Raw genomic sequence first — 22,438 nt, 5'->3', positions numbered from 1 at the left:
AATCACAGAATATGGAAGCACAGAATATTAAATCTAAGGGGGCACTTAGGGCTCATTTAGTCTAGCCTCCCTCTGTGGCATCCCTGATCAAGGCTCTGCTTGAGTATTTCCAGTGATAGATAGGTCTGTTACTTCAAAAGATAACCTGTTTCATTATTCAAAAACAGTAATTATTAAGAAAGTTCTTCCTTATAGAAAGCTGAAATTAGCCCCCTTTTTTAAACTTGTAACTTTTTCATTAGCAGGGCTGGAGAGGATGATTCCAGCAGCTTGGGGGGAATATGTATGTTGTAGGAGGAGAACAACAGATATCTGAGCCTCTGGACCCTCTGGCTAATGGCCTGGCCATCTCAAGAATGACCCTGATCAGATCAAATCAGATCAGGCATCTTTCCTCCTAGTCATGCTCTAACCACCCTTAACAATAGAGTTGGCTTCTCATGTTTTTTTTTTTTTGACCTTTCTTTGTATCCTTAGTACTTAGCACAATGCCTGGCACATAGTAAGCACTTAATAAATGCTTGTTGACTGAATGAGTGACCTCACATCCTACTCTGAGACGGAATCCCTAGTCTTTTCCCTTCCAAATTTGGTACCTCCAGGTCAATGCTAAAAGACCAACTAGGTATGATGGGAAATTTAAGGAGATCATTGCCAGACAGCAGAAGCTACTGAGTAGCTCTTCCCAACTGAAACCACATATAAACAAGTTGGGGCTAAGGCTATAGCTAGAGCTAGCCTGCCCTCTTTTCAGGAAGCTATAGTCCCTGGAGAATCAATAACAATTTTCTGATTGGCCTTAGGAAATCTTCCAAACTAGGGACATTTAGGAAACTTGGCAAATGGTTTGGTCGGACTGTTGGGACAGTCCCAGTAGGTGAGACTCCCACACAGGGGAAGCATAGCCTCAGCTCCACCCAGGCCACAAAACAATTAGATGCTGAGCTGACTGGCCTGGCTTGCTCTGCTGGCTCCACCTGTGGCCGCCTTACCCACAGGCATCAACTCCATCACTAGTTTGGGGTAGGCGATGTTGGAGCAGCCCACTTCAGCCCCACAGGCCCTCAGGCACTCAGACGTCACCACACAGCCCACGTCATCTGAAAAATAAGGCAATGGAGAAAGAAGTAGAAAGAGGTTAAAAAGAGAGAGAGAGAGAGAGAGAGAGAGAGAGAGAGACAGAGAGAGAGAGAGAGAGAGAGAGAGAAGAGAGAGAGAGAGAGAGAGAGAGAGAGAGAGAGAGAGAAGATTATCCAGTGGCAAGGTTTTGCTCCCAAGACTTAGTGTCCCTGATCCAGGGACTGTCCTTGAATTTATTCTTATTTATAGAGTAGCCATTTTCATCTCAGATTGTAGGAATTCCACATGCTCCTCATTTTCTCTCAATTCTACCACCTTTCTTCCCCTACTTGCTTATCTTCTTATTGTCTCTCTTCAGATAATTTTTTAATCCTTTTCCTTATACCCAAGCTTTTGGTGGGTTAAGTTGGACTAGCCCAACCTAGAAAAATGGCACTTGTATTGCCAAGCTGAGGCGGAAGCATTGCCATCAATTTGTGGGAGATACATGATGGGTCAGTAGCAGAAGACCAGCATGGAAGGATAGGTTCAGAATTCTTTCTAAGGGAGCCAGTCTCCCCAAGGTAAGGAGGGAAAGTCTCCAAGAGGCCAGGCAACATGGCAAAGCTTCCAGGGGGTCAGAATACTGTTGTTGCTTCAAATTCACACTAGAAACAACCCACTGGCCATGGCTAGCTTGTCAAGTTTCATCCTAATATTACTAATTGGGGTGGATGGGAGAGTAGATAAATTAGCCCTCTGAATGGTAAAGATCATAGAGCCTAATTCTGTTCCTGTCATGGTTGTGCTATATGATGCTTAAAAAAAGAAAAATCTGCCAGTCAAGAAGGATAATGCTGTTTTTCCAATACTGTCACAAGACATCACTCATAAAAAGCAAGCCTCTAGTCTTGTGCCATCATCAAAGTATTACAAATGTCAACCAATAATGCAAACTGAAAAGGATTACAAGGGACAAGAGAAATCCCTCATAAAGCAGGGATTGTTTGAGGCTCCACAATTGGTAAAGCTTTGTGGAGATTCTTGTGGTCTGGGTATGCAGCTCAGCAAAAACCCATTTTCCATGTGATAACCTTGGGGCTCAAAAGTGAGCCAAACATCCCAGTGTAAATAAGCATCCAGGGGAATTGGAGAGGTTAGATAATCTTTCCTGCAAGTAAAAGAGGAATCCTTCCCATTTGGCAAAGGGATAAAATGAGGATGGGAAAAAGGAGAGGCTTACCCCCAGCCCCTGCAGAGATCTGCAGGCTGTGGTTAAGGACAATTCAGTCCAGAGGCTTCTGGTGGGTGTTAGTACATGAAATCATTAGCTACAAATGTGGTCTTCACTGGTAACATGTCCCAGAAGGAAAGGTCTTCCCTTGTTATAAATTTCTGCTTAGGCTGCATTTTCTGTCTGCAAAATGCTTTGTAGTCATTATTAGTCAACTCTCCTAGTATCTCTCTAAGCCTGGTACTATTTACATAAGAAAATAGAAGTATAAAGGCAATGAATGGCCTGCCCTATGCCCTCCTTTTGGCAAAGCTGTGAATTATGCCTCTAACCCATCTCATCCAGGCTACCCAGTTATTAATACATTTGCTTCCCCTCTCAGCTCAGATCTTCAGGTCCTCATAGAATAGACTCTTCACTGAGTTCTCTGCCCAGAGACCGAGTCCCACCACAGTTAGGCAACCCTGGGCAAGAGGCACAGAGTAGAGATGGGCTACAAAAAAGTGAATCAGGCCAAGCTCTCTCCTCTATTATTAGATGTGATAGACACAAGGAAGGCCCCAGAATACCTCCCTGCCAGTTTGCCACAGTGCCTGAAATTCCACTCTTGAAACTTGATTCCTTTTGGTTAAAACTGGAACTATCCAGTTCAAAATTCAATTCAGCATTTATTAGTGCTCAAGTCAGACTTTCCAAGATCTTCCTTTAAAAGACAACACTTCTAGCAAAGGTGACATTTTTTTTAGGCACAGACCCTTCAATTTGTATGTGCTTTTCTTGCACTTTTCCTCTTCACTCTTTTTTTGTTTGTTTGTTTGTTTTGTAGCTGCAATTGGGGTTAAGTGACTTGCCCAAGGTCAACACAGCTAGTTTTTGTGTTAAATGTCTGAGGTCAAATTTGAACTCAGGTCCTCCTGACTACAGGGCTCGTCCTCTATTCACTGAGCCACCTAGCCACCCCCTCCCCTTCACTCTTGAAGCAACCCCTCCTGAGATACCTTTATTCCATCTCCTTTATCAATCCAAATCCTATCCATTCTTTAAAGCCAAGGTCAAGTACTCCTTTTTGCATGAAACTTTAATCTCCATTGAAAGTGATCTCTCTCTTCTGAACTCTTATAATAGTGATTGTCCACATGGCTCATTTGGTCATTCAGTCATATCCTGCCTTAGATTATTTCTTATCTGTTTCAGATGTAGGAGTCTTGTGCCCTCCAAAAGAACATTCACTTATTAGTTTAGAGCCTGCATCTTACTCATTAGGAGGTGTATGGTATAGGAGAAATGGTACCCATGAGAATCAGAGGACGTGGGTACAAATCTTGCCTCTTATGCATACTACCTGTGTGACACTAGACAAATCACTTAATCTCTTTGGGTCTCAGTTTCCTGCTTTGTACAATGAGAGGATTTGATTAGACAGTCTCCTATCTTTATATCTATCATCATTCACCCACTATTCAACAGATAACCCACAATAACTGCCAGAGCCTGGAGCACAGCAGGTGTTCAATACCTTTGTTTTGCCTGGAGAATTATTCAGGAGAGTATCTCTGTTCAAGACAACCCCCTTATGTGACACAGAACTCAAAGCAAACCCTGCTAGTTAGTGAATCCTCCACAGGAAAAGATGATACTTCTGACCAACTATCAGTTTGTGGACTACTTTAGCCTTCTGGTATGTCTCTCACCATACCCACCTGGCAGTGTGGGAAGTAAACAGGCTGAGTAAAATGCTTGACCTTTTCTCCCCTGCCCTCCCCAGCCCCTAGTGACCAAATGAGGCAAGGAAAGGTTAGATCCTGACTCCAGGAACTCTGCTTCCCATAGTATGGGGGAAGGAGGTGAACCATGGGACAGGGAAATTCCAGACAGGAAGAGGCAAGATTGATGACCAAGAAACAGAACCAGATTCATTTAAAGAGAGAGAGATAAATTCTAGAATCATGAAACTATAAATTTTTTATAGTTAGAACCAGGATTGAAACCTAGGAACAAAGGCTTGGCTTCAGCTAAATGAGTCGGGACGTGGGACATTGATTGGTTTTTATTTTCTTTCTCTTTTTATTTTTTCTTTTAAAAAAAATAGCTGTCTAGGAGGAGGAAGGATACAGGTTGAAATTTAGGTGATATAGAAACAAAAGATGTCAATAAAATTTATTTAAAAAAATCAATCAGGAAACCTGTATTGATAACAGCTGGTGGTGTAGGGAATAGAGCGCTGGGCTTGGAGTGAGTGCCAATCAGCTGTGTGACCCTGAGCAAGTCACTTGACCTTTGCCTCAGTTTCCTCACCGGTAAAATTGGGATAATAATAGCACCTACTGAAAAGGGTTGTTGAGATGATCAAATTAGATAATATTTGTAAGAAGCACTTAGCCCAATGCCTGCCAAGTAGACGCTTATTTTGTTGTTGTTGTTCTATCATGTATTACTCTTTGTGACCCCATTTGAGGTTTTCTTGGAAAAGGTACTAGAGTGGTTTGCCATTTCCTTCTCCAGCTCAATTTACAGAAATGGAAATTGAGGCAAACAGGGTTAAGTGACTTGCCATGGGTTACACAGCTAGTAAGTGTCTGAAGTCAGATTTGAATTCATGAAGCTGATTCTTCCTGACTCCAGGTCCAATACTCTATCCCTTTCCCCTGAATACCTTTTGTAGCCCAAGCCTTGGACATTGCACTCTGGGGTAGACAAGAGAAGAAAAGTAAATGTTTTCTGCCCTCTTGGAGCTAAGAGTTTGATTTGGGATTTAGGAAAGCATAGTAGAGGCTGGGATGTGATTAAGGGACAAATTATGTGTTAGAAATGATATAGGTACAAATCAGCAACCACCATTCACTTTTCCGTTTTGACAGAGGAGAGGGAAGAAACTGAAGTAGAAATGGAGAGGAGGAGGAGGAGGAGGAGGGAAAGAGAGAAAAGGGGGTGGAATATATTGGGGAAAGAAGGAAAGGAAGCCATTTATGTGTGGCACATTGTTAGAGAAACAGTAAACAAGAGCTGAACTGTGTATCACCTAGCAAGCCTTCATTTTCCAGGTGCCTGAGCTTAGCTCAGTGGGTGGAGGCAGCTGATTACAGCTTCTAACTGGGACACAACCAACCCCCTGGGCCGGGCTCAGTTTCATGGTGTTCACTGGGCACAGCCCTCCCTCAGAGGGAGCAGAGTCATTGGGCATCTGGCTTAGAATCACAGAGTCATTAAATTTTTTAATTTATTTATTCAACCAATTAAAATGTGCCTGGCACAAAACACTGCCTCCTTTATTCTTGTGCTTGGCATTTATTGCCAAACAATGAAAAAAAATACATTTTTGAACAACAATAATAAACAGATGCATCCAAACATGGAAACTCCCAGTGCAGGACCCAATCAAGGAGGAGGAGGAGAGGAAGAGAGTTGCTTGGTCCTAAAGTTAGAATACAGAGAAGAATGGGCTCTGATGGGCAGGCCAAGCACATTCCTAAGAGGCCAAGACACTAAACTGAGTCTCCTACATTTCAGAGTGGGATAATCTTGGAACCTCAATTTAGTAACACGTTGATAAGCTGGAAAGTTAACCAAGATAAAGAAGAGCTTTGAGACCATGCTGTACTTGAAAGAACTGGAAAAGAGAAGACTCAGAGTGGGCATTACAGCTGTGTTCAACTAGTTGAAGGCCTGTCAGTTGGAAAAGGGATTAGATTTGTTTGTTCTGGCTTTTGAGGACAGAACCAGAGGCAATAGGGAAAAGTTGCAAATAGGCAAATTTTGGCTTGATGTCAGAAACACCTTCCTAGTAATTAGAGCAGTCCAAAAGTTTAAGAAGCAACCTTGAGAGATGATGGGTTCCCTATCACTAGAGGTCTTCAGTGAACTGAATAGCTACTTGTCAAGTGTGTTAGAACAGGGACTCCTTTCTGATATGAGTTGGACCAGATGGGCTAGCCTTAATCTTGACCTGATCACTTGACCTATCCCTATCCATTTCATTTCCCCCTCCATGAATGACCCAATCCTAATAAAGCTGCCCCCAGCCCCAATATTCTAACTTCATTGTAGGCCTGGCCCCACAGAAGGCCCACTGTTACTTATTTGGCTGCCTCCCCCCCCCCCGCAAAAATGTCCTAACTTCTTCATATATGCCTCACTGCTCACTGGAACAACAGGTGTGTTCCTGACCTCTTAGTTCCCACAGACCATGTGATGGGAACCTAGCTACTGCCTCTACCTGGTCACTGCCCCTAGACCCATTACCACAGAAACAGGTGTGTTCTTGTATTCAATCACAATCACATCATCCATCTAGGTCAAGACAGAACCATAATACCTATCTGTCTTAACCAGATACGACCACAATAACTAGCCAGTTGGAAGGCAGAATGACCAGAATGTTTAACCACTGAATCATATAGATGGGACCCCTCCTCTATTACCTAATCCCTTAACAAACTTCTCCTGCCTTTTTAATATTAATGATATTCCTCTATTCTATGTAAATTTGTTATGTAATTGCATCAATACCTTTTACAGATCTGTCTTGCTTTCTCTAAAGTTGCTGGTTCCTCTTGGAACTTAGTCTGTTTCATGAGAGGAATCAATCTCAATAAATGCCTATACTTGGATTAGAGGTGGTCTGACTGAATTCTTTGAGATGGTTCCACCACAATACATCATGAAACTTTAACAGCTTTTAGGTGGGCAGAGCCCCCACTGCAACAGTTTTTGGCATCTCAGGGTTTCAACTACAACACTTAGGTTCATAAATGATCATGGATTTAGAACAAGAAGGGGCCTTGGTGGTCATCTATTGCAACCCCCTACTTTTATAGTGAGAAACCAAGGCCTAGAATGATCAAGTGACCTACCCAAGGTCACTTAGGGGCAAAACAGCAAACCTGGGATTTGAACATAGGTGTTTCCTCTGAGTGACTTCTAAGCATTCTGGTCACAATCCCATTTGTAAGCAAGTTTCACTTTGGGATTAAAGAAGCTTTGAAACTTAAACATGGAAATTCTAATAAGACAGCTAGAGAATGAGCCTAAAATATTACTACTACATATGGCAAAAGGCCCCACTGGACCCACTTCACCTATTACATTAGAAATAGCACACCCTGCCTGGCATCTTCAAACCTAATTTTGTTGTTTAGTTGTTTCAGTCATTTTTTGTCTGATTCTTTGTGACCCCTTCTGGGGATTTTCTTTGCAGAGATATTGGAATGGTTTGCTATTTCCTTCTCCAGCTCATTTTACAGATGAGGAAACTGAGGAAGACAGGGTTAAGTGACTTGCCCAGGACCACACAGCTAGTAAATGTCTGAGATCAGGTCTCCCTGACTCCCAGTCCCAGCACTCTCTCCACTGCCCCACATAGCTGCCCAAACCTAATTTTGAATTGTGTACTTGGAGCTGGAAGGAACTTTTGAGATCATCTAGTACAGGGGTGGGGAACCTTTGGCCTCAAGGCCACATATGACCTCCTAGGTCCTCAAGTAAGGCCCTTTGTTTGAATTAAAACTTCACAGAACAAAACTTTAACTCAGTCAAAAGACTGCAACCCAAGGACCTAGAAGGTCACGAGTGGCCTTGAGGCTGAAGGTTCCCCACCTCTGAATTCTAGTCTAACCCTAGAATTATACTGACAAGGAAACTGAGGCACAGAAAGGTGAAGTAACTTGGCCATGAATACATAATTAGAGCTAGGATTTGAACCCAGGCTTTTTGATTCCAGTGCCAAATTTTAATTTCTAACATTCCCTTTTGATGCTTACAGGAGGGAAGACTGAATATAGAAGGTTCATAGCATTTTAGGGCTAGAAAGGATTACAACATTTAGAAATGAAAAAGAACCTTTGAAACCAAATTCAAACCTCTGCTTTTACAGATTAGTTATTTGCTTAGAAAGAGGAAGAGACTCTTCAAGATTGCATAGTCATTTAGTGGCATTGTAGGGATGAGATCCCAAGTCTTTTTAGTTCCAGAATTCCAGTCCAGAGCACTGCTTATTTCAGGCAGTAAGTCAGCTGTCAGTACTCATTTGTTAACCACCTGCTATATATTAGGCATTGCGCTTAGCACTAGGAATACAAGGAAAGGTAAAAAACAGTCCCTACTCTCAAGGAGCTCACACACAAGAGAGATACCAAGTAAACAAATATTTTTAGACAAGTTATGTAACAGGATAAATTGGATATAATCAACAGAGGGAAGGAACTGGAATTAACAGGATCGGGAAAGGCTTCCTATGGAAGGTGGGGTTTTAGCTGGGACTAATAGGAAACCAAAGACCAGAGAATAAGCCCCATATGTCTCTTCCCGTTTTCCTTTTCATCATATTCCTCACTTTCTCCTCCTTCTTCCCTGTTGGTGCAGATTCCTGGGAAGGTGGTAGTGGGAGGCACGAATGTATAGAGAAAAGATTCCATTTCCTTCAAGTGGTATCTGCTACTGCCCAAACTCATTCTGCCTTCTATTTAGGGTCACACTCCCTAACGGGGTGACCAGGCATAACCCCAGGATTTGTCACTTTTCAGGGTTGGGAAAGAAAACAGAAAAGTCATTGGGAAGTTGACCATGCAACTCTAGGGAGAATGAACAACCCTATTCTTCCTTGTCCATCCACCCATCATTCAGATTACTAAATAAACAATTAGAATCAGTGTTAAATCAATGAAGTCTGAGGACTTAAGACAACATCAAATTGACCTACCTGCCCCCGCCTCATTACAGGTTCAGAAACTGAGGCCCAGAGAAGCAACATTTTTTGATTGTGGCAAAACTAGAGTAAGCATCCTGGATGCCTGGTCCAGTGCTTTTTTCACTACAACATACTGCTTATTCACCAAACTTCTAAACCCATCATCAATTCACTTCACAAGTCTCTGGGCCTGGCTCCATGTCAGGAGAAGCTAGGAGGAGTTACCATGGGTCCCTGCCCTCTTGAAGCTCATCACATGTAATTCAATGTCTCCTTCCAAACTAACTTTGTCATAAGGCTGAGGAGGGACAGCCCAGAAAGCAAGTCCATTTTTTAATGGGCTTTTCTAAGGCTCTGACCAATTAAACCCCTCCCTGCCCAGGCAGCTGTTTAAAGGAGGCTCTAGCCATCAGATGTGGCAGCTGCACCACCCCATAACATAGAGCCCCCAAGCTCCAGAGACGCTAAGGCCTCTGTCCAGGTAGCTGAGCTTGTTCTGGAGCTGAAGTAGGCTTGTCCTTAGGAGACCCACCCTAAGGATTTGTTCTCCTTAAAGTGGCCTTCAGAGACCTCCATCAGGGACCTAGCTTTCCTTGTGTAAAGTATATTGGAATAGCAAGGGTGAGGGGAATCTGGAGCACCTCAGGATTGGGGAACTGATCCCAGTGTTTAGTCTTTTTTTTTCAGTCATTTCTCACTCTTTTGGGGTTTTCTTGGCAAAGATACTGGAGAGGTTTGCCATTTCTTTCTCCAACTCATTTTACAGAGGAGGAAAGTGAGGCAAACAGGGTTAAGTGACTCACCCAGGGTCACATTGCTAAGAAGTGTCTGAGGCTGGATGTGAACTCAGGTCTTCCTGACTCCAGGTCCAGCATTTTTCCCACCTGACCACCTAGCTGCCCCAACTGATACAGTAGCAGCACCTAGATTTGTTAAATCATAAAACTTCAGAGCTGGAAGGGTTCTTAAGCATCATTCAATCCAATCTCCATTTTACAAAGAGAAACTGAGGAGGGTGGAAGTGGTCTTCTCATCACACAGCAAACCAAGCTCAGAACCAGGTTTCCCAACTTGAAAGCCATTGCTCTTTCAACTACACCAATTTTAACTGCCCTAGAGAAATAGCATCATGGAGCTACAGCAGGAAGGGACCGTAGGTGTCATTTAGAAGAACCCCCTCATTTTACAGATAAAGAAACAGGGCCAGAGAAGTGAAACATTTGCCTAGAGTCAGATGGCAAGCAGCAGAGAAGGTGCCTGGCCTTCTAAGGGGAAGGTGTCTTTTTTCTTGGCTCCAAACCTTGATAGTTGGCTAACACCCCCATCACTGGGAATGAATGAAAACAGTAGTAAGTCTCTATTGAGACTCTGCATCTGGTCCTATGCTAGGTCCTGCGGCAATGCCAAGACTGATAGCCCTTAAGAAGTTTATAATCCAGGCAGGGAAAATGAAACAAACCAATACAGCTGCGAAGTAGTGGGGAGTCCTGGAGGGAGACTTCGGACGACAGAGGTCTAATCTCGGTTCTGCTTGCTACTGCCAAGATGCATAATTTTGGTTGTCACTTCCTCTCTCTCTGGGCCTCAGTCTATAAAATCTATAAAATGTCGGGGCTTTGGAATTTTCAAATGAGGAAACTGAGGCTGAGAGAGGTTCATTTGTAAACTCTGAGTCTAAGATAAAATTAATCTCCAGAAGGTACTAGGGTTTATAAACAAGCCTAGAACGTATGTGGTAGATTAAGTGAAGTAGGCTGGCTGGTCGTGGTCTGGGAAGGCTTGCTGGAGGAGGAGGGATTTGCCAAATTCCCAGCAGTCACATCTGGCTCGCTTCCTCCCCGAAGGTATTGGGCGGGGGGAGTGGGGGGGGGCGGCTGGAGGGAAGGACATAGAGGAGGTCGTTGAGGAATGGTGCCCGGGAGGAACAGCGGAGGAGCTGGGCAGGAAGTTGGGAGGTTTTAGGGGAACTAATCCCCGTGGCTTTCTGGAATAGGGGCGCTCAGCTTCTCCCCTCCCGAGCCCGGGAGCTTAGACACATCGGGAGACTACTGGGATGATTCAGCTTCCTGGGGCCCGACTCTGAGTCGGATCAAGAAGCACCTGAGAGCGCGCGGATGCCAGCCTCAGGGGGCGGGGCCATAGTTGCACGTGACCCCCCCTTCCCCCTTCCCTTCCAGGTGGGGCCGGGCGGGGCCATGACTCACGCGGCTCCCGCCGCCCGCCCCTCCCCTCCCGGCTGCTTCCGACTCGTCTTCTCCCGCTTGTCATTTGCGCCGCTTTACCTGGGCAGCTCCGCTCTGCCTCTCCTTCGTCTGCCCGGCCCCTGGGTCCCAGGTTGCTGGAGAGAGCTGGGGTAAAGAGGAAACCCCTATCCACCTATCCTCCTACCCACCCAGAGGCTTCCGAGACAGGCTTCTCACCCAACTCCACCTCCCACCTCTTCCTCGGACTTCCCAGCACTTTGCAGTGCTTGGAGATCCGAGCGCAGGCCATGCTGGCTCCTGGGAGTATTGTTGGGGGTTTTATTGGTGTTGGGGGAAGGGAGGAGAGAGAAGGCCGGAGGAAGGGGGAAGACTAGCTTCCGGCCACCGTCACCTAGAAGTCCCCTTAGATTTCTGAGCCATTTGGCCCCCAGGCCAATCCTTCAATCCTGGGCTGCCCTTTCCGCAAGCCCTTATTCATACTCTCCGCCTCTTTCCCCAAACAGGTTCCCTATGGGCAGAATGCAGGTGAAGCCTGTGCGTGCCAACCACTGCCTGTCCTGCTGGGCCATCGCTGGGGAGTCAGGCATCTGAGCTCAGGATCCAAGGAGCAAGAAAGAAGGAGGGGGAGAGAAGAACGCCTTTGGCCTCTGGGAAGTCCTATAGACGAGAAGCCTGCACCTCCTCCCCCTCCTTCCCCTAGTTTAACTCTCCTCCAGCACCAACCACCCCTTCCTCCTTCAGTCCTCACTTGACCAGTGTATGTGCCCCTGGCACAGCCATGGCGTATTCCCAGGTGCAGTGCCTGGACGACAGCCACGTGAACTGGCGTTCTAGCGAATCTAAACCTGAATTCTTCTATAGTGAGGGTCAGAGGTTGGCCTTGGAGGCCCTAGTGGCCAGGGGCCCCGAGGCCTTCTACGAAGTTCTAAAGAAGGAGAATATCCGGGACTTCTTGTCTGAGTTGGAGCTCAAGAAGATCCTGGAGACAATTGAAGTCTATGACCCAGGGTCTGAAGACCCCCGGGAACAAAGAGATCTCTGTGAGGGCTCTGGACCCAATGATAAGGAAGAGAATAGAGAGGGAGGTGGTGATGCCGATGCTGATGCTGACCTGGTCCCTTCCTTGGAATACTGGCCACAGAAGTCAGACCGCTCTATACCACAGCTGGACCTGGGTTGGCCTGATACCATTGCCTACCGTGGGGTGACCCGTGCCAGTGTGTACATGCAACCCCCCATCGATGGACAAGCCCACATCAAGGAGGTGGTCCGGAAGATGATCAATCAGGCACAAAAGGTGAAAAGGGATGGGGAATCCTGAGGGTGAGGGAGGGAAAATAATAATTAACATGTATATAGGATTTTAAGGTTTGCAAAGAGCTTTGCAAATATCTCATTTGATCCTCAACCCTGGGAGGTAGGTGCTATTATTACCCCATTTTACAGGTGAGGAAACTCAGGCAGGTAGCAGTAAAGTGACTTATCCAGAGTCATACAGCTATATGAGGCCAAATTTGAATTTATCTTCCTGACCCCTGTCCCAGGACTGTATTTACTTTGTCACCTAGCTGCCTTTCAGAAAAGATAGGTCTCCTGGATTTTCTTGCACAGTTTACTGTATGTCAATGAGAGACATGTTTCCTTAGAGGTCAGGAGATAGCAGGCTTCAGTTTCAAGGCACTGAGGGGAGAAGAGACACAATAATCTTCAGAACGGAGGGAATGCTTGGGTAGTCAGACAAAAATGATGGAGAATCTAATGTCTTTAAACTGATTATTTTCAACTCCTACCTCCTCCCCTTTTGCATTAAGATGCCTGGGATGCCTTTTCAAATATCTTTGTTAATTCATATCAGCTTTCTCTCCCTTTCCAAAAAGCCTTCCTGAGGAAGAATTCAGTAGCTAGACATATTCTGCCTTTAGGCAGTGGCATTGTGTGTGTGTGTGTGTGTTTGTATGTATACGTACCTCTATGACTTAGTGAATAGTAAGAAAGCTCCTGCCTACGCAGATGAGTATTTGATGAAACCAGGGTGGGTGTGGGCATGACTCAGATCACAGTAAGGTCTGGATCTAGGATTTAGGGACAGAAATTTCCCTAGTGTGTCCTTAAGCATGTGATTTAGACTCTAGAGGGCAGCTGGAAAATAGACAAATCCATCCCAATTGTGACTAAGAAATTAGTGGTCTTCGAAAAACAGTATATTTGGCTAAAGGATTGGGAGGTCTAGGGTCAAGTCCACACTTTGTCTTAGCAGCGCTGTGTGATCTGAGGAAGTTACTTGACTTCTCTGGTCCTCCATTTCTGCTTAAATTTTAAGATGTGGAGTAGATTTACAGGGTCCACTTCTGGAGCCAGGGGATTTGGTGCTGACTTGGCATGGGCAGGCCAACATTTCATTGCTGAACTGAGGACTGGACAGAGGTAGCAAGTTGCTGGGTAGGAAGACTCGGAGACTTCAGCAAAGGACATTTAGGCTGAGTCTTTGTAGAGACTGAGAGTTGAAAGGAACCTGGAAGATAATTTGGCTCCACCTCTGCTAGCAAACAGGTGGAGTATGATACAGATTCAGCTTCCCTTCAGTTTACTAATACTATCCAGCTCAAAACACAAACTCCTTCAATTGAGCCCTGAGTTTTTGGTTTATTTTTAGCCCTACAGAGGATATTGAGTAGCTTCCAGAGCCATCCCCACACTCTCTCTCCCCCTCTCTCCCTCTCTTTTTCTCTTCCTCTCTTCTCCCCCCCCCCCCATTCAGTGTGTGTGTGTTAACCCTCAACATTGTACTTAGGCTATTAAATAGGGCAGTCCACTTAAAACAGGTCTTGCTTGGCTGTAAATGAGCTGCTGTTTTGGTCACACTTGTACTTAGAATCATAGGAACGAGAACTCTCAGAGCCCTTCAGGATCACCCAGTTCACTCCCTATATTTTTACAGATGAGCAAACTGAAGCCCACAGAAGGTCATATAAGTACTAAGTGACAAAATGGGGATTTGAACCCAGATTTCCTGATGCCAAATCCAATATTTTCATCTGCATCCTGGTGCTTCTTAGAGACTGGTGTCATCCTAAGTATAGAACTCGGATGCCTTTAGGTTGAATTCACTAATAGACCATCTTGGGGCCAAGGGCCTGATAAGTTTATTCAGGAGTAAAGGTTGCTGTGTTTTTGGTCTGAGAATCAGGGACAGAGAAGTGCAAAGCCAAACTGTTGTGTTGACACCTTTCTGCTTGACTGAGAGTTAGACTGGGAACATTTCTAGAAAAGACTGAGGAGAAGCCAGCAGATGAGAAAAGGATGCCCTACCCCATGTTTGTGTCTGCTGTGGCCCTGGCTTTTCCGTTCTCTGTTTTTTGAATTGGGAGAAAGGAAGAGAGAATCTGGAACATAGATGTTGGAGAAATTCATTTGACTCATCTCTCCTCTACCATTGAAGGGCAGCCTAGGAGTCCAGAGGCTTCTTTCAGCAAAATCTCATTTTCACCTTTTGTTCCAACTTCTTGGAGCACCATAGATACTGACCTGGTTTTGCCCTCTCCTCATTGTGACTATTTAAGGGTCTTTCTTCTCTTCCCCTCTCTTTTCCCTGATAATGAGTGGCAGAATGTCCCCCCGAATAAGTAGCAGAAGGAAGAAATGGGAGATTGTCTCTCTTAACTTGGAATTCTGAACTAGGGTAGAAGGAGAGGGAAGTATTGTTGTATTAGGTCCTAGGCAGAAGAGAAAGAGCATGCCAGTATGACCTCTAAGAAACCTTCCAATTCCATTAATCTGTGAATTTCCTAGGGCTGTTCTGGTAGCCTCAGAGCCTAGATGTCCACTGTTATTTTTAGCTCTTGTCTCATGATAGGGAAGCCAGATCTAGAGGAAAGTGTGGGCTGGATGAGTGGAAGGTGTTGGAGCAGGGCCTGCTAGTTCCTCTTCTTGTTTGTGACCAGTTGGATGGTCATAGAATCATAGAGTTGGAACTGGAAGAGACCCTAGAAGTCATCTAGTCCAACCCTCTCCTACCCTGCCCCCAGTTTACAGATAAGGAAACTGAGACCCAGAGAGGTGAACTGACTTGCCTAACATCTCCTAATAAGCAGAACTGGGATTCAAATCCAAATTCTCTGACTTCAAATCCAGTTGCTCTCACTGAGCTCTGCTGCCTCCCTTCTAGGACCCCTGCTAGGGTATTACTCAGATTCAAAATGACCAGCATTAATTTTCTATCAAGTCTAGTAACCAAGGGGGCAACTGGATCTGGAAATTCCACACATGCATCTATTAAAGGACAGCTTAGGAACCCAGGGGCTTCTTTTCTCAGCTTGCAATGGTTCAGTGGCCAGGAAAGCAGCAGGACCATAAAACCAAGCTATAAACCCAGTTCTTTGGGAACTGAATCCACAGAGTTCTAATCTCTCCCAGACAGACACATGAATGATGGAGACAGATAGAGGAAGCCTAAGGGCCCGTGGGAGGCCACCTTTGGTAGCAGCTTTCCAGGTGACAACTTATTTCTGTTCCACCCCATTGACCAGAGTAGTTTTAACCTGGCTGGCACCAATACCAGACTCCAGAGAAGTGACAGGTATTTAGCTTTCGTGTAGGCACAACAGGGGACAAAGATTGAAATTATATCCAGACACAGAGGGGCCAGGTAGGACATGCAGGTGTCTGTTGGCAAAGGATATGAGACTATGGGAAGAGAAGGTTCCATCACTCAGTGATGGAAAAGGTGTGCTCACAGTGGTTCGGCACCCTGCTCATTTTCAAGTCTAGCAGGCTCTTGTCAATTTCAAAATGGTCAACAAGAAGTGTGGTCTGATACTTGGGGACCAATCCTTTTCAAACCAAGGGATAAACCACTTATGTTATCCTGTCCTCCCTTCTCCTAGGAACCACCCCCAAGCATCTATAAGTGGAAGTATGCATTGCCTTTCTCACCAAGCTATGAGGGCTGGTCCCAGCATTTGGTGATAGTCAGTGGAAAGGTGCTGCAAGGTCCACAGACGCTGATGAATGCTGACAGGGTACATTCCCATGGGGCTCTGGGTATTTGCCAGAACCCTGAAGCTGACATCCTACCTCTTGACATGCTCTCTGGTTCTTATCTCTTCCCCTCAGCTTGGTTTCCATCACCTGAATCATCAGGTCCTGGCCTCACCCTCCTCCCCACACCCAGTATTCCCCTAATTAGTAGAAGAGGCTGGGATGCTGCTTATATCTGAGCTAACAAGATCCCCTCATGATATCCTGGATCCCAGTACACCACTGGGGCTGGCAGTATATATGTATATATGAGTGTGTTTCAGGGTTCTGATGTCTCTTTACCTTACACACCCCTGCTAACTCAAGTGAGTGACTTCCTTCCTTGGGTGTCCATGTCTAGATGAGCTGCTGCTGCTTGAGGGTGAGGGGTGGGGGGATGACTCATGCCTCTGAATAGCGCCAATATGGCCTGATACCTCTTAACCCTGTCAACAGTTGCGCTAAGACATCGCTCCTTAGGTCCTCCTTCCTCTTCCCATTTAGTCATTCAGTGAATAGGGATGTGATGTAACAGAGACTCATTGCTAACCCTAAGAAGGTAGAGGAAAAGTGGACTCCACTAGGAACTGCTGGGATCCCTTCTCACCAAGAAGGCCAGTAGCTAGCTGAGAAAAATGATTGTTGGTTTTTTGAAAGAGCAGAGGACTGAGAATCAGGAAACATGAATCTCTGCCACTAATTCACTGTGTGACCATGGATAAATCACTTCATCTCTTTGGGCTTCAGTGTCTTCTGGAAATTCAAGGGGTTGGATTAGATGCTCTGTAAAGTACCTTCTAGTTCTAACATTCTTTGACTTTTCCATAGTAAGGGAAGCCATGAACTTTTTGAATATTTAGGAGACTGAATTTTTGTGTCTGCCTGGGGTTGGGGTGGGGACATAGGGCCACAGTCATTTCTTCTGGGTTAAGGCTATAAGTACTTGGTTCTAGGGTGTTTAAGTCTTTGCTTTTAACTCTATTGTCCTCCTGAAGTCTGTCTTCATCTCCCCACTATCCTTGCCCCACCTTTCCTCTGGGAGCCCATGATTATGAAACCATGATTTATCCAGGGAAAAACCTGTTGGATTTTTACCTACAGCAGCTGGAAATTCCAGCAGCATTCTGAGTGACATCCCCATACTATGTGGCATGTTGTTTCATGTTGGAAGACAACAGAGCCTTGCTCAGAGGCTCCAACTTCCTCAGAGCCTCAGAAAAATGTGGGTGCATGACTATAAGGGCTTTGCAAATGAATTTCACCAACAGGGCTGATGACTGGAGTGGCTAGGGAGGGAGTACACACCAAGCTGAGAGAGCTGAAGGCAGAAGAGTAAGGTCAGGCCATACATCTCTTCACTTAACAAAGATTTAGCTTATGGAGAAAGATAAAAATGAAGAGGACAACATGCTCTGCCCTTTAGGAACTTATACTCTATTTGGGGAAGATCAGATATATGCTAGCTTCTGTAGACCTGCTTAGAGGAAGGTTCCCTGACAATATCCATTATTCCACCCACCAACTTTCTTGGAGTTTCTTCCATCATAAACCTGTAAGCTGGATTTTCCTCAGCCTAGCCCACCCACCACCTGCAGGGACAGCCCAACATGATATGGTCCCAGACAGTGTCTTCACAATACCTTCATTTATCCATCTTAACTAAAGTGGTTAAAGGTTATTGGGCTTATCACCCAAAACATGTTAGTAGAGATAAAAGTTCAATTTTCCCAAACCTGTAACTTAACACAATAGTTTCCTCAAGCATATATTTATGCTTATAACATTGTTTCCATGAAGCTCACTGCTGCTGTAACCTTGTTTCACTTGAAGTTGTCAGTGATGTTTGTTAGAAGGGATGCCTTTTTATTTATTGAGCTCTTATTCTGTGCCAAGCACCTTTCCCAGTGCCTCAGAGGGTAACAAAAGAAATGGCTCCCTGCCCTCAGGAAGCTCACAGGAAGTAATAGGAAAACAGATTTCTAGAGTCATTCTCCATTTGACACCCTCAGAGAAGGCTCCCTGATAATATCCATTTTCTCAATCAAGTTTCTGCTTCAGCAGATGGATTTCTACAATCATAAAACTACGATGTATTAGCTGCAATCCAGCCCACCAATCAACTGATACCCCCTGGCACAGTCCACTTCAGATGGTCTCAACCGATGCCATTGGGGCAATATGTGATAACAGTGCTGCGTAGAGTGGCCCAGAGTAGGAGGTACTTGTTGGAGGTGGAAAGACCCTGCTAGATTTGGAATCAGAGCAACAGTTATAAGAGCCTGTTTTATCATCTGTAAAATGAAAGGATTGTACTGGGAGATCTTTAAGATTACTGTCCTGTTTACAGTCCTCTGATATTGCTGTGTGATTTTAGATATGGAACCTATGTTAGGTTGATGAAGGAGGTGAGACTTTAGGGTTTTGAAGAAAGGGAGGGCTTTTCATAGGAGGAGGAGGGGAATAAGCAAAGGTTCAGAGACAGAGATGTAGAAAGAAACATGCGGTTCTGTTCATCTCCCCTTGTCTTGCCTGGCTTTCCAGAAGGATTCCCCACTCTGCCCCAAAATAGGATCTGAAATCTTCAAATCTCTCCCTCCTCTACCCTGTGGCAACTAGTTCCCTTTTCCACCTTGTGGAGGAGAGTCTTGGCTTCTCTTTAAGAGTATGACCTCAGAGACACTTACAAAGCAGCCTCTAGTCCTGCTTTAGAGCCCAGCCTCATGGTTGGCTTTCAATTGTAAGGTTGCTCAATCAAAGTAAATGTGCATATGCTACCACAAAAGCCTGGGACTAGTCTTTCATTTAAGGACAGTCAATTTAGTTTAATGTCTTCCCCTCCCAAGGAGGATCAACTAATCAAAGACAATTGACCTGGGATTATAGATGAGTATTGGCAGGCCTCAACAGATTGCTAAGCTTCCTGTCCTAGCGGTGTTTTTCATGACTGAAGCAATAACTGAGGTCTGTGATCCTTTGACACTGGCTCTCACCAGGAAGCCTGCTACTTAAGATCGAAGGAAATAAGGTTGTACAGTGGAAAAAATACGGGATTTGGAGTTAGAAAGTAGTTCAACTCCCATGTCTGCTATTTGCTGCCTGTATGACCTCTGGGTCTCTGTTTCCTTATCTGTAAAATTGGAGTTGGACCAGGCTTCTAAGAATCCCTCCCATTCAAACCTATTATGACCTGGAGTGGAAACTGTGTTAGCCAGAGGTCTGATGACTTCATTCTTGTAGTGAGCTGCTCCCTGGTCCAGATGCCCCCAAGAGAGCATTTGGGAAGCTAGTGTAGAAAATGTCTGTAGGAAGAACAAGTCCTGTGCCCCCAAGACTTTTGGGGGTGGTAGGGGGAGGGGCTTATGCTGTGATTTTTATCTCTTTAGTACTTCCTGTTGAGAAACTCCCTTACTGATGCAGAAGTCCAAGTCTACTATAATTTATAGTCTTATAAATTTATTATATTATATTATATTATAAATTTATAGTCTTAACATGGAACATTGAAAATTTAAGTGATTTGCTCGTGGTCACGGGGCTAATATATGTTGGAAGCAAGATTTACCTCTTCCCTCCCCTACCCCAGATCTTACTGTCTCTGAAGCTGGCCCTTTCAACTACTCTCCCTAAGGCTCTTAAAATTAAGAAGAATGGAACTCATTTGATCAACTCTTTTTCAACCCACAATTGGTACCAGGGTGTCAGCCTCTCTGATCAGGTGTTGGGGTGAGGGTGGAACAGAAAAATTGTGCCCCAGTAGGACTACTAGGTGGGAAGCAGCCAGGGAAGCAACCACACGACTCAAGAGCATGACTACGTGATCTGTTGTGCACAGGGCCACAAGAAATACTTGATGCAAACCTCTCTCCTGAGCCTTTTCTCTACGTCCAGCCACCTTTCCAGGTTGACTCAATAAATATAGATATAGAAAACCAGGAAATATAGATTGTGGGGCTCCCGTCTAGAACTAGCCTGTGCCTTCTGAAGTAAACTAGTGATATTTCTGCCTACTTCATGGTCCCTGCCCTAATTGCATAGGATCTTAAAAATTAATGTTTTGGTTGATAGTGACTGAAAATGCTAGGCATGCTGGGGAATTTGTATTTTGAAAAAAGGAGCCTGAAAAACTTCAAAGTCTTTTTAGGAGGTCATTTAGGAGGCTGGTAGATGTCTCCATGGATAGAGTGCTGGACCTGGAGTCAGGAAGACCTGAGTTCAAATCCTGCCTCAGACACTTAGCTGTGTGAATCTGGGAAAGTCACTTAATATCTGTTTGCCTTAATCCTAATTCAGTCTTAAGAAAATGGCAAACTACTCCAGTATCTTTGCCAGGAAAACCCTGTGGACAGTATTGACCTGCTATGGTCCATGGGGGTCACAAAGAATCAGACACAAGGGAACAAGAGGTCATTTAGCCCATCTTTCCATAACACGTATGGAGCCTTTCTAAGACAATGCTAATGGGTAGTTTATTCAGCCTCTGTTTTAAAACACAGTGTTGAAGAGTTTACTGTTTCCTGAAACAACTTAGCCTATCCTGAGGCAGCAGATTGCTACAACATTTCCCCCTTATATTGAAATGAAATATACCTCCCTGTAACTCAGATACATTGATCCCAATCCTAGCCCCAACATCCATACAGAATAAATTTGCTCCTCCTTTGAAGATAGTTATTAAGCCCATTGACTCCTCCAAGTCTTTTCTTCTCCAGGTTAAAAAGCCTTCCAAAACTTACTCCGCAAGCTGATGGTACAATTTCAGGTTACTCTGTCTAGCAGGAAAAGTAAGATTTGAGGGGCAAGAAGCCCTGCCTAGCTTGCCTCAGGTCACATTATGCAAAGGGTTTCCTACTTAACCCATCTTAGTATACCACTTAGCCTAGTTCTCTGTTTTTCTATTAACCTAGAATCAAACACTTTGAGTGGGAAGGGACCTCAGAATTCTTCTAGTCCAACCCCCTTATTTTGTAGACCAAGAAAAGTGAGACCCAGAGACCACAAAGGTAGAAGAGCTGGGATTGCCATTGCCATGCTGCCTTTCAGTTTCCTATCTTCAAGAATGGATTTTACTTCTCTATTCTGGAAAACATACTCATAAGAGTTGCCCTCAGAAGCAGGATCTCCAGTTAAATAGAAGTTGAGAGGCAGGCTGCACCTCTTCCACTGAGGTAATGAAAGGGTTTCAGGGGTGGGGTTAGGCCAGTGGCAAAGATGAGAGAGGGCCAGATAGGGAATCCCATTCAAGCCAGTTATTTACAAGCAAACTTCCTGTTTCAGCCATTAACAAGAAGGCAGGTCTCGGGATTTCTGGCATCAACTTGGACAACCACTCTTTCTTGGGAAGCAGGAAGTCTATTAGTTATCACTAGCCAAAAGAAGAATGGACTTCAGAGGGGAATAGCTTACATGTCACTGGAGGTCTTCAAGCAGGAAAATGAATGAGCACTTCTTAGGGAGGCTGTACAGGGGGAATTCCTATTCAGGGACAGACTGGCTTTGATGACCTTTGGACTTGTAGCCAACTCTGAGATTCTGTGGTACTGACACACAGAAAATGGGATATAGTGAATAAGGACTGGACTCTAAGTCAAGAAACCTAGGTTTTTGTGCCTAGTGCATAGTAAACATTTAATAAATGTTTGTTGATTGACTGCTAGCCTCAGATACTAGCTGGACAAGTTACCTCATCTCTCAGACTCAGTTTCTTCATCTGTAAAAGACACATAAATTTATACTAGATTGTTATGAAGAACGTACTTTGTAAACCTTAAAGAGTTACATAAATGTGAGTTACTATTATTACTATAACTTAATGCTCATAATATCCTTTAATTCCAATGTAAATTTAGCTACGACCTTTTCAGGGCAGGGTGGGGTAAAAGAAGAGTCAACATTTACTTAAGATACACACCAGCCACAGGCTCTTCAGGATTTGTGATATGGGTTGCTTTTTGGCCAGTATAACAGGTATGTGACAAGGAGGTGGTCATCTGGTCCTTGCACAGAGCAGCCCAGGCCTGGCAGCCTCGTTAAACTGGACCTATTCCCTTGTTTGGGCAGACATTTTTGCCTCTTGGTGGGACAGTCTGAGTCCTATTTACAGCAGACATTTACACCAACAAATGGAGGAATCTGGGCCAGGGATTCTCCCATTGTTGGAGGGTGGAGCTTGACTCCCCAGGGAGCTAGTAGATTGAGATCCACCTGGAGCTGCCTGCGTCAGTAACTCCAGGTTCTTCTTACCTA

General features: G+C 44.7%; 2 protein-coding genes across 3 annotated transcripts in view; one reads left to right on the top strand and one right to left on the bottom strand.

Annotated features, from left to right (window-relative positions):
* The window catches only part of SLC5A10 (solute carrier family 5 member 10), a 182,307-nt gene that overhangs the window by 43,620 nt on the left and 116,249 nt on the right, over positions 1-22,438 (bottom strand). The window contains exon 10 of the mRNA XM_069085195.1: positions 993-1,100. Coding sequence (XP_068941296.1) covers positions 993-1,100 — 108 coding nt within the window. The remainder of the gene's footprint in view (positions 1-992; positions 1,101-22,438) is intronic.
* Positions 11,179-22,438, top strand: part of FAM83G (family with sequence similarity 83 member G) — a 59,800-nt gene continuing 48,540 nt past the window's right edge. For both annotated transcript variants that reach the window (XM_069085194.1, XM_069085193.1), the window contains exons 1-2: positions 11,179-11,328; positions 11,683-12,476. In XM_069085194.1, the coding sequence (XP_068941295.1) occupies positions 11,958-12,476 (519 nt within the window). In that variant the 5' untranslated portion in view covers positions 11,179-11,328; positions 11,683-11,957. The remainder of the gene's footprint in view (positions 11,329-11,682; positions 12,477-22,438) is intronic.

Source organism: Petaurus breviceps, unplaced genomic scaffold (genome assembly GCF_028583685.1).
Source record: "Petaurus breviceps papuanus isolate PSGF00001 unplaced genomic scaffold, PetGlider_PUasm1.0 175, whole genome shotgun sequence".
Lineage (NCBI taxonomy): Eukaryota > Metazoa > Chordata > Mammalia > Diprotodontia > Petauridae > Petaurus > Petaurus breviceps.
Note: the sequence above shows the minus strand (reverse complement) of the source record. Positions and strands in the feature narration are given on the sequence as shown.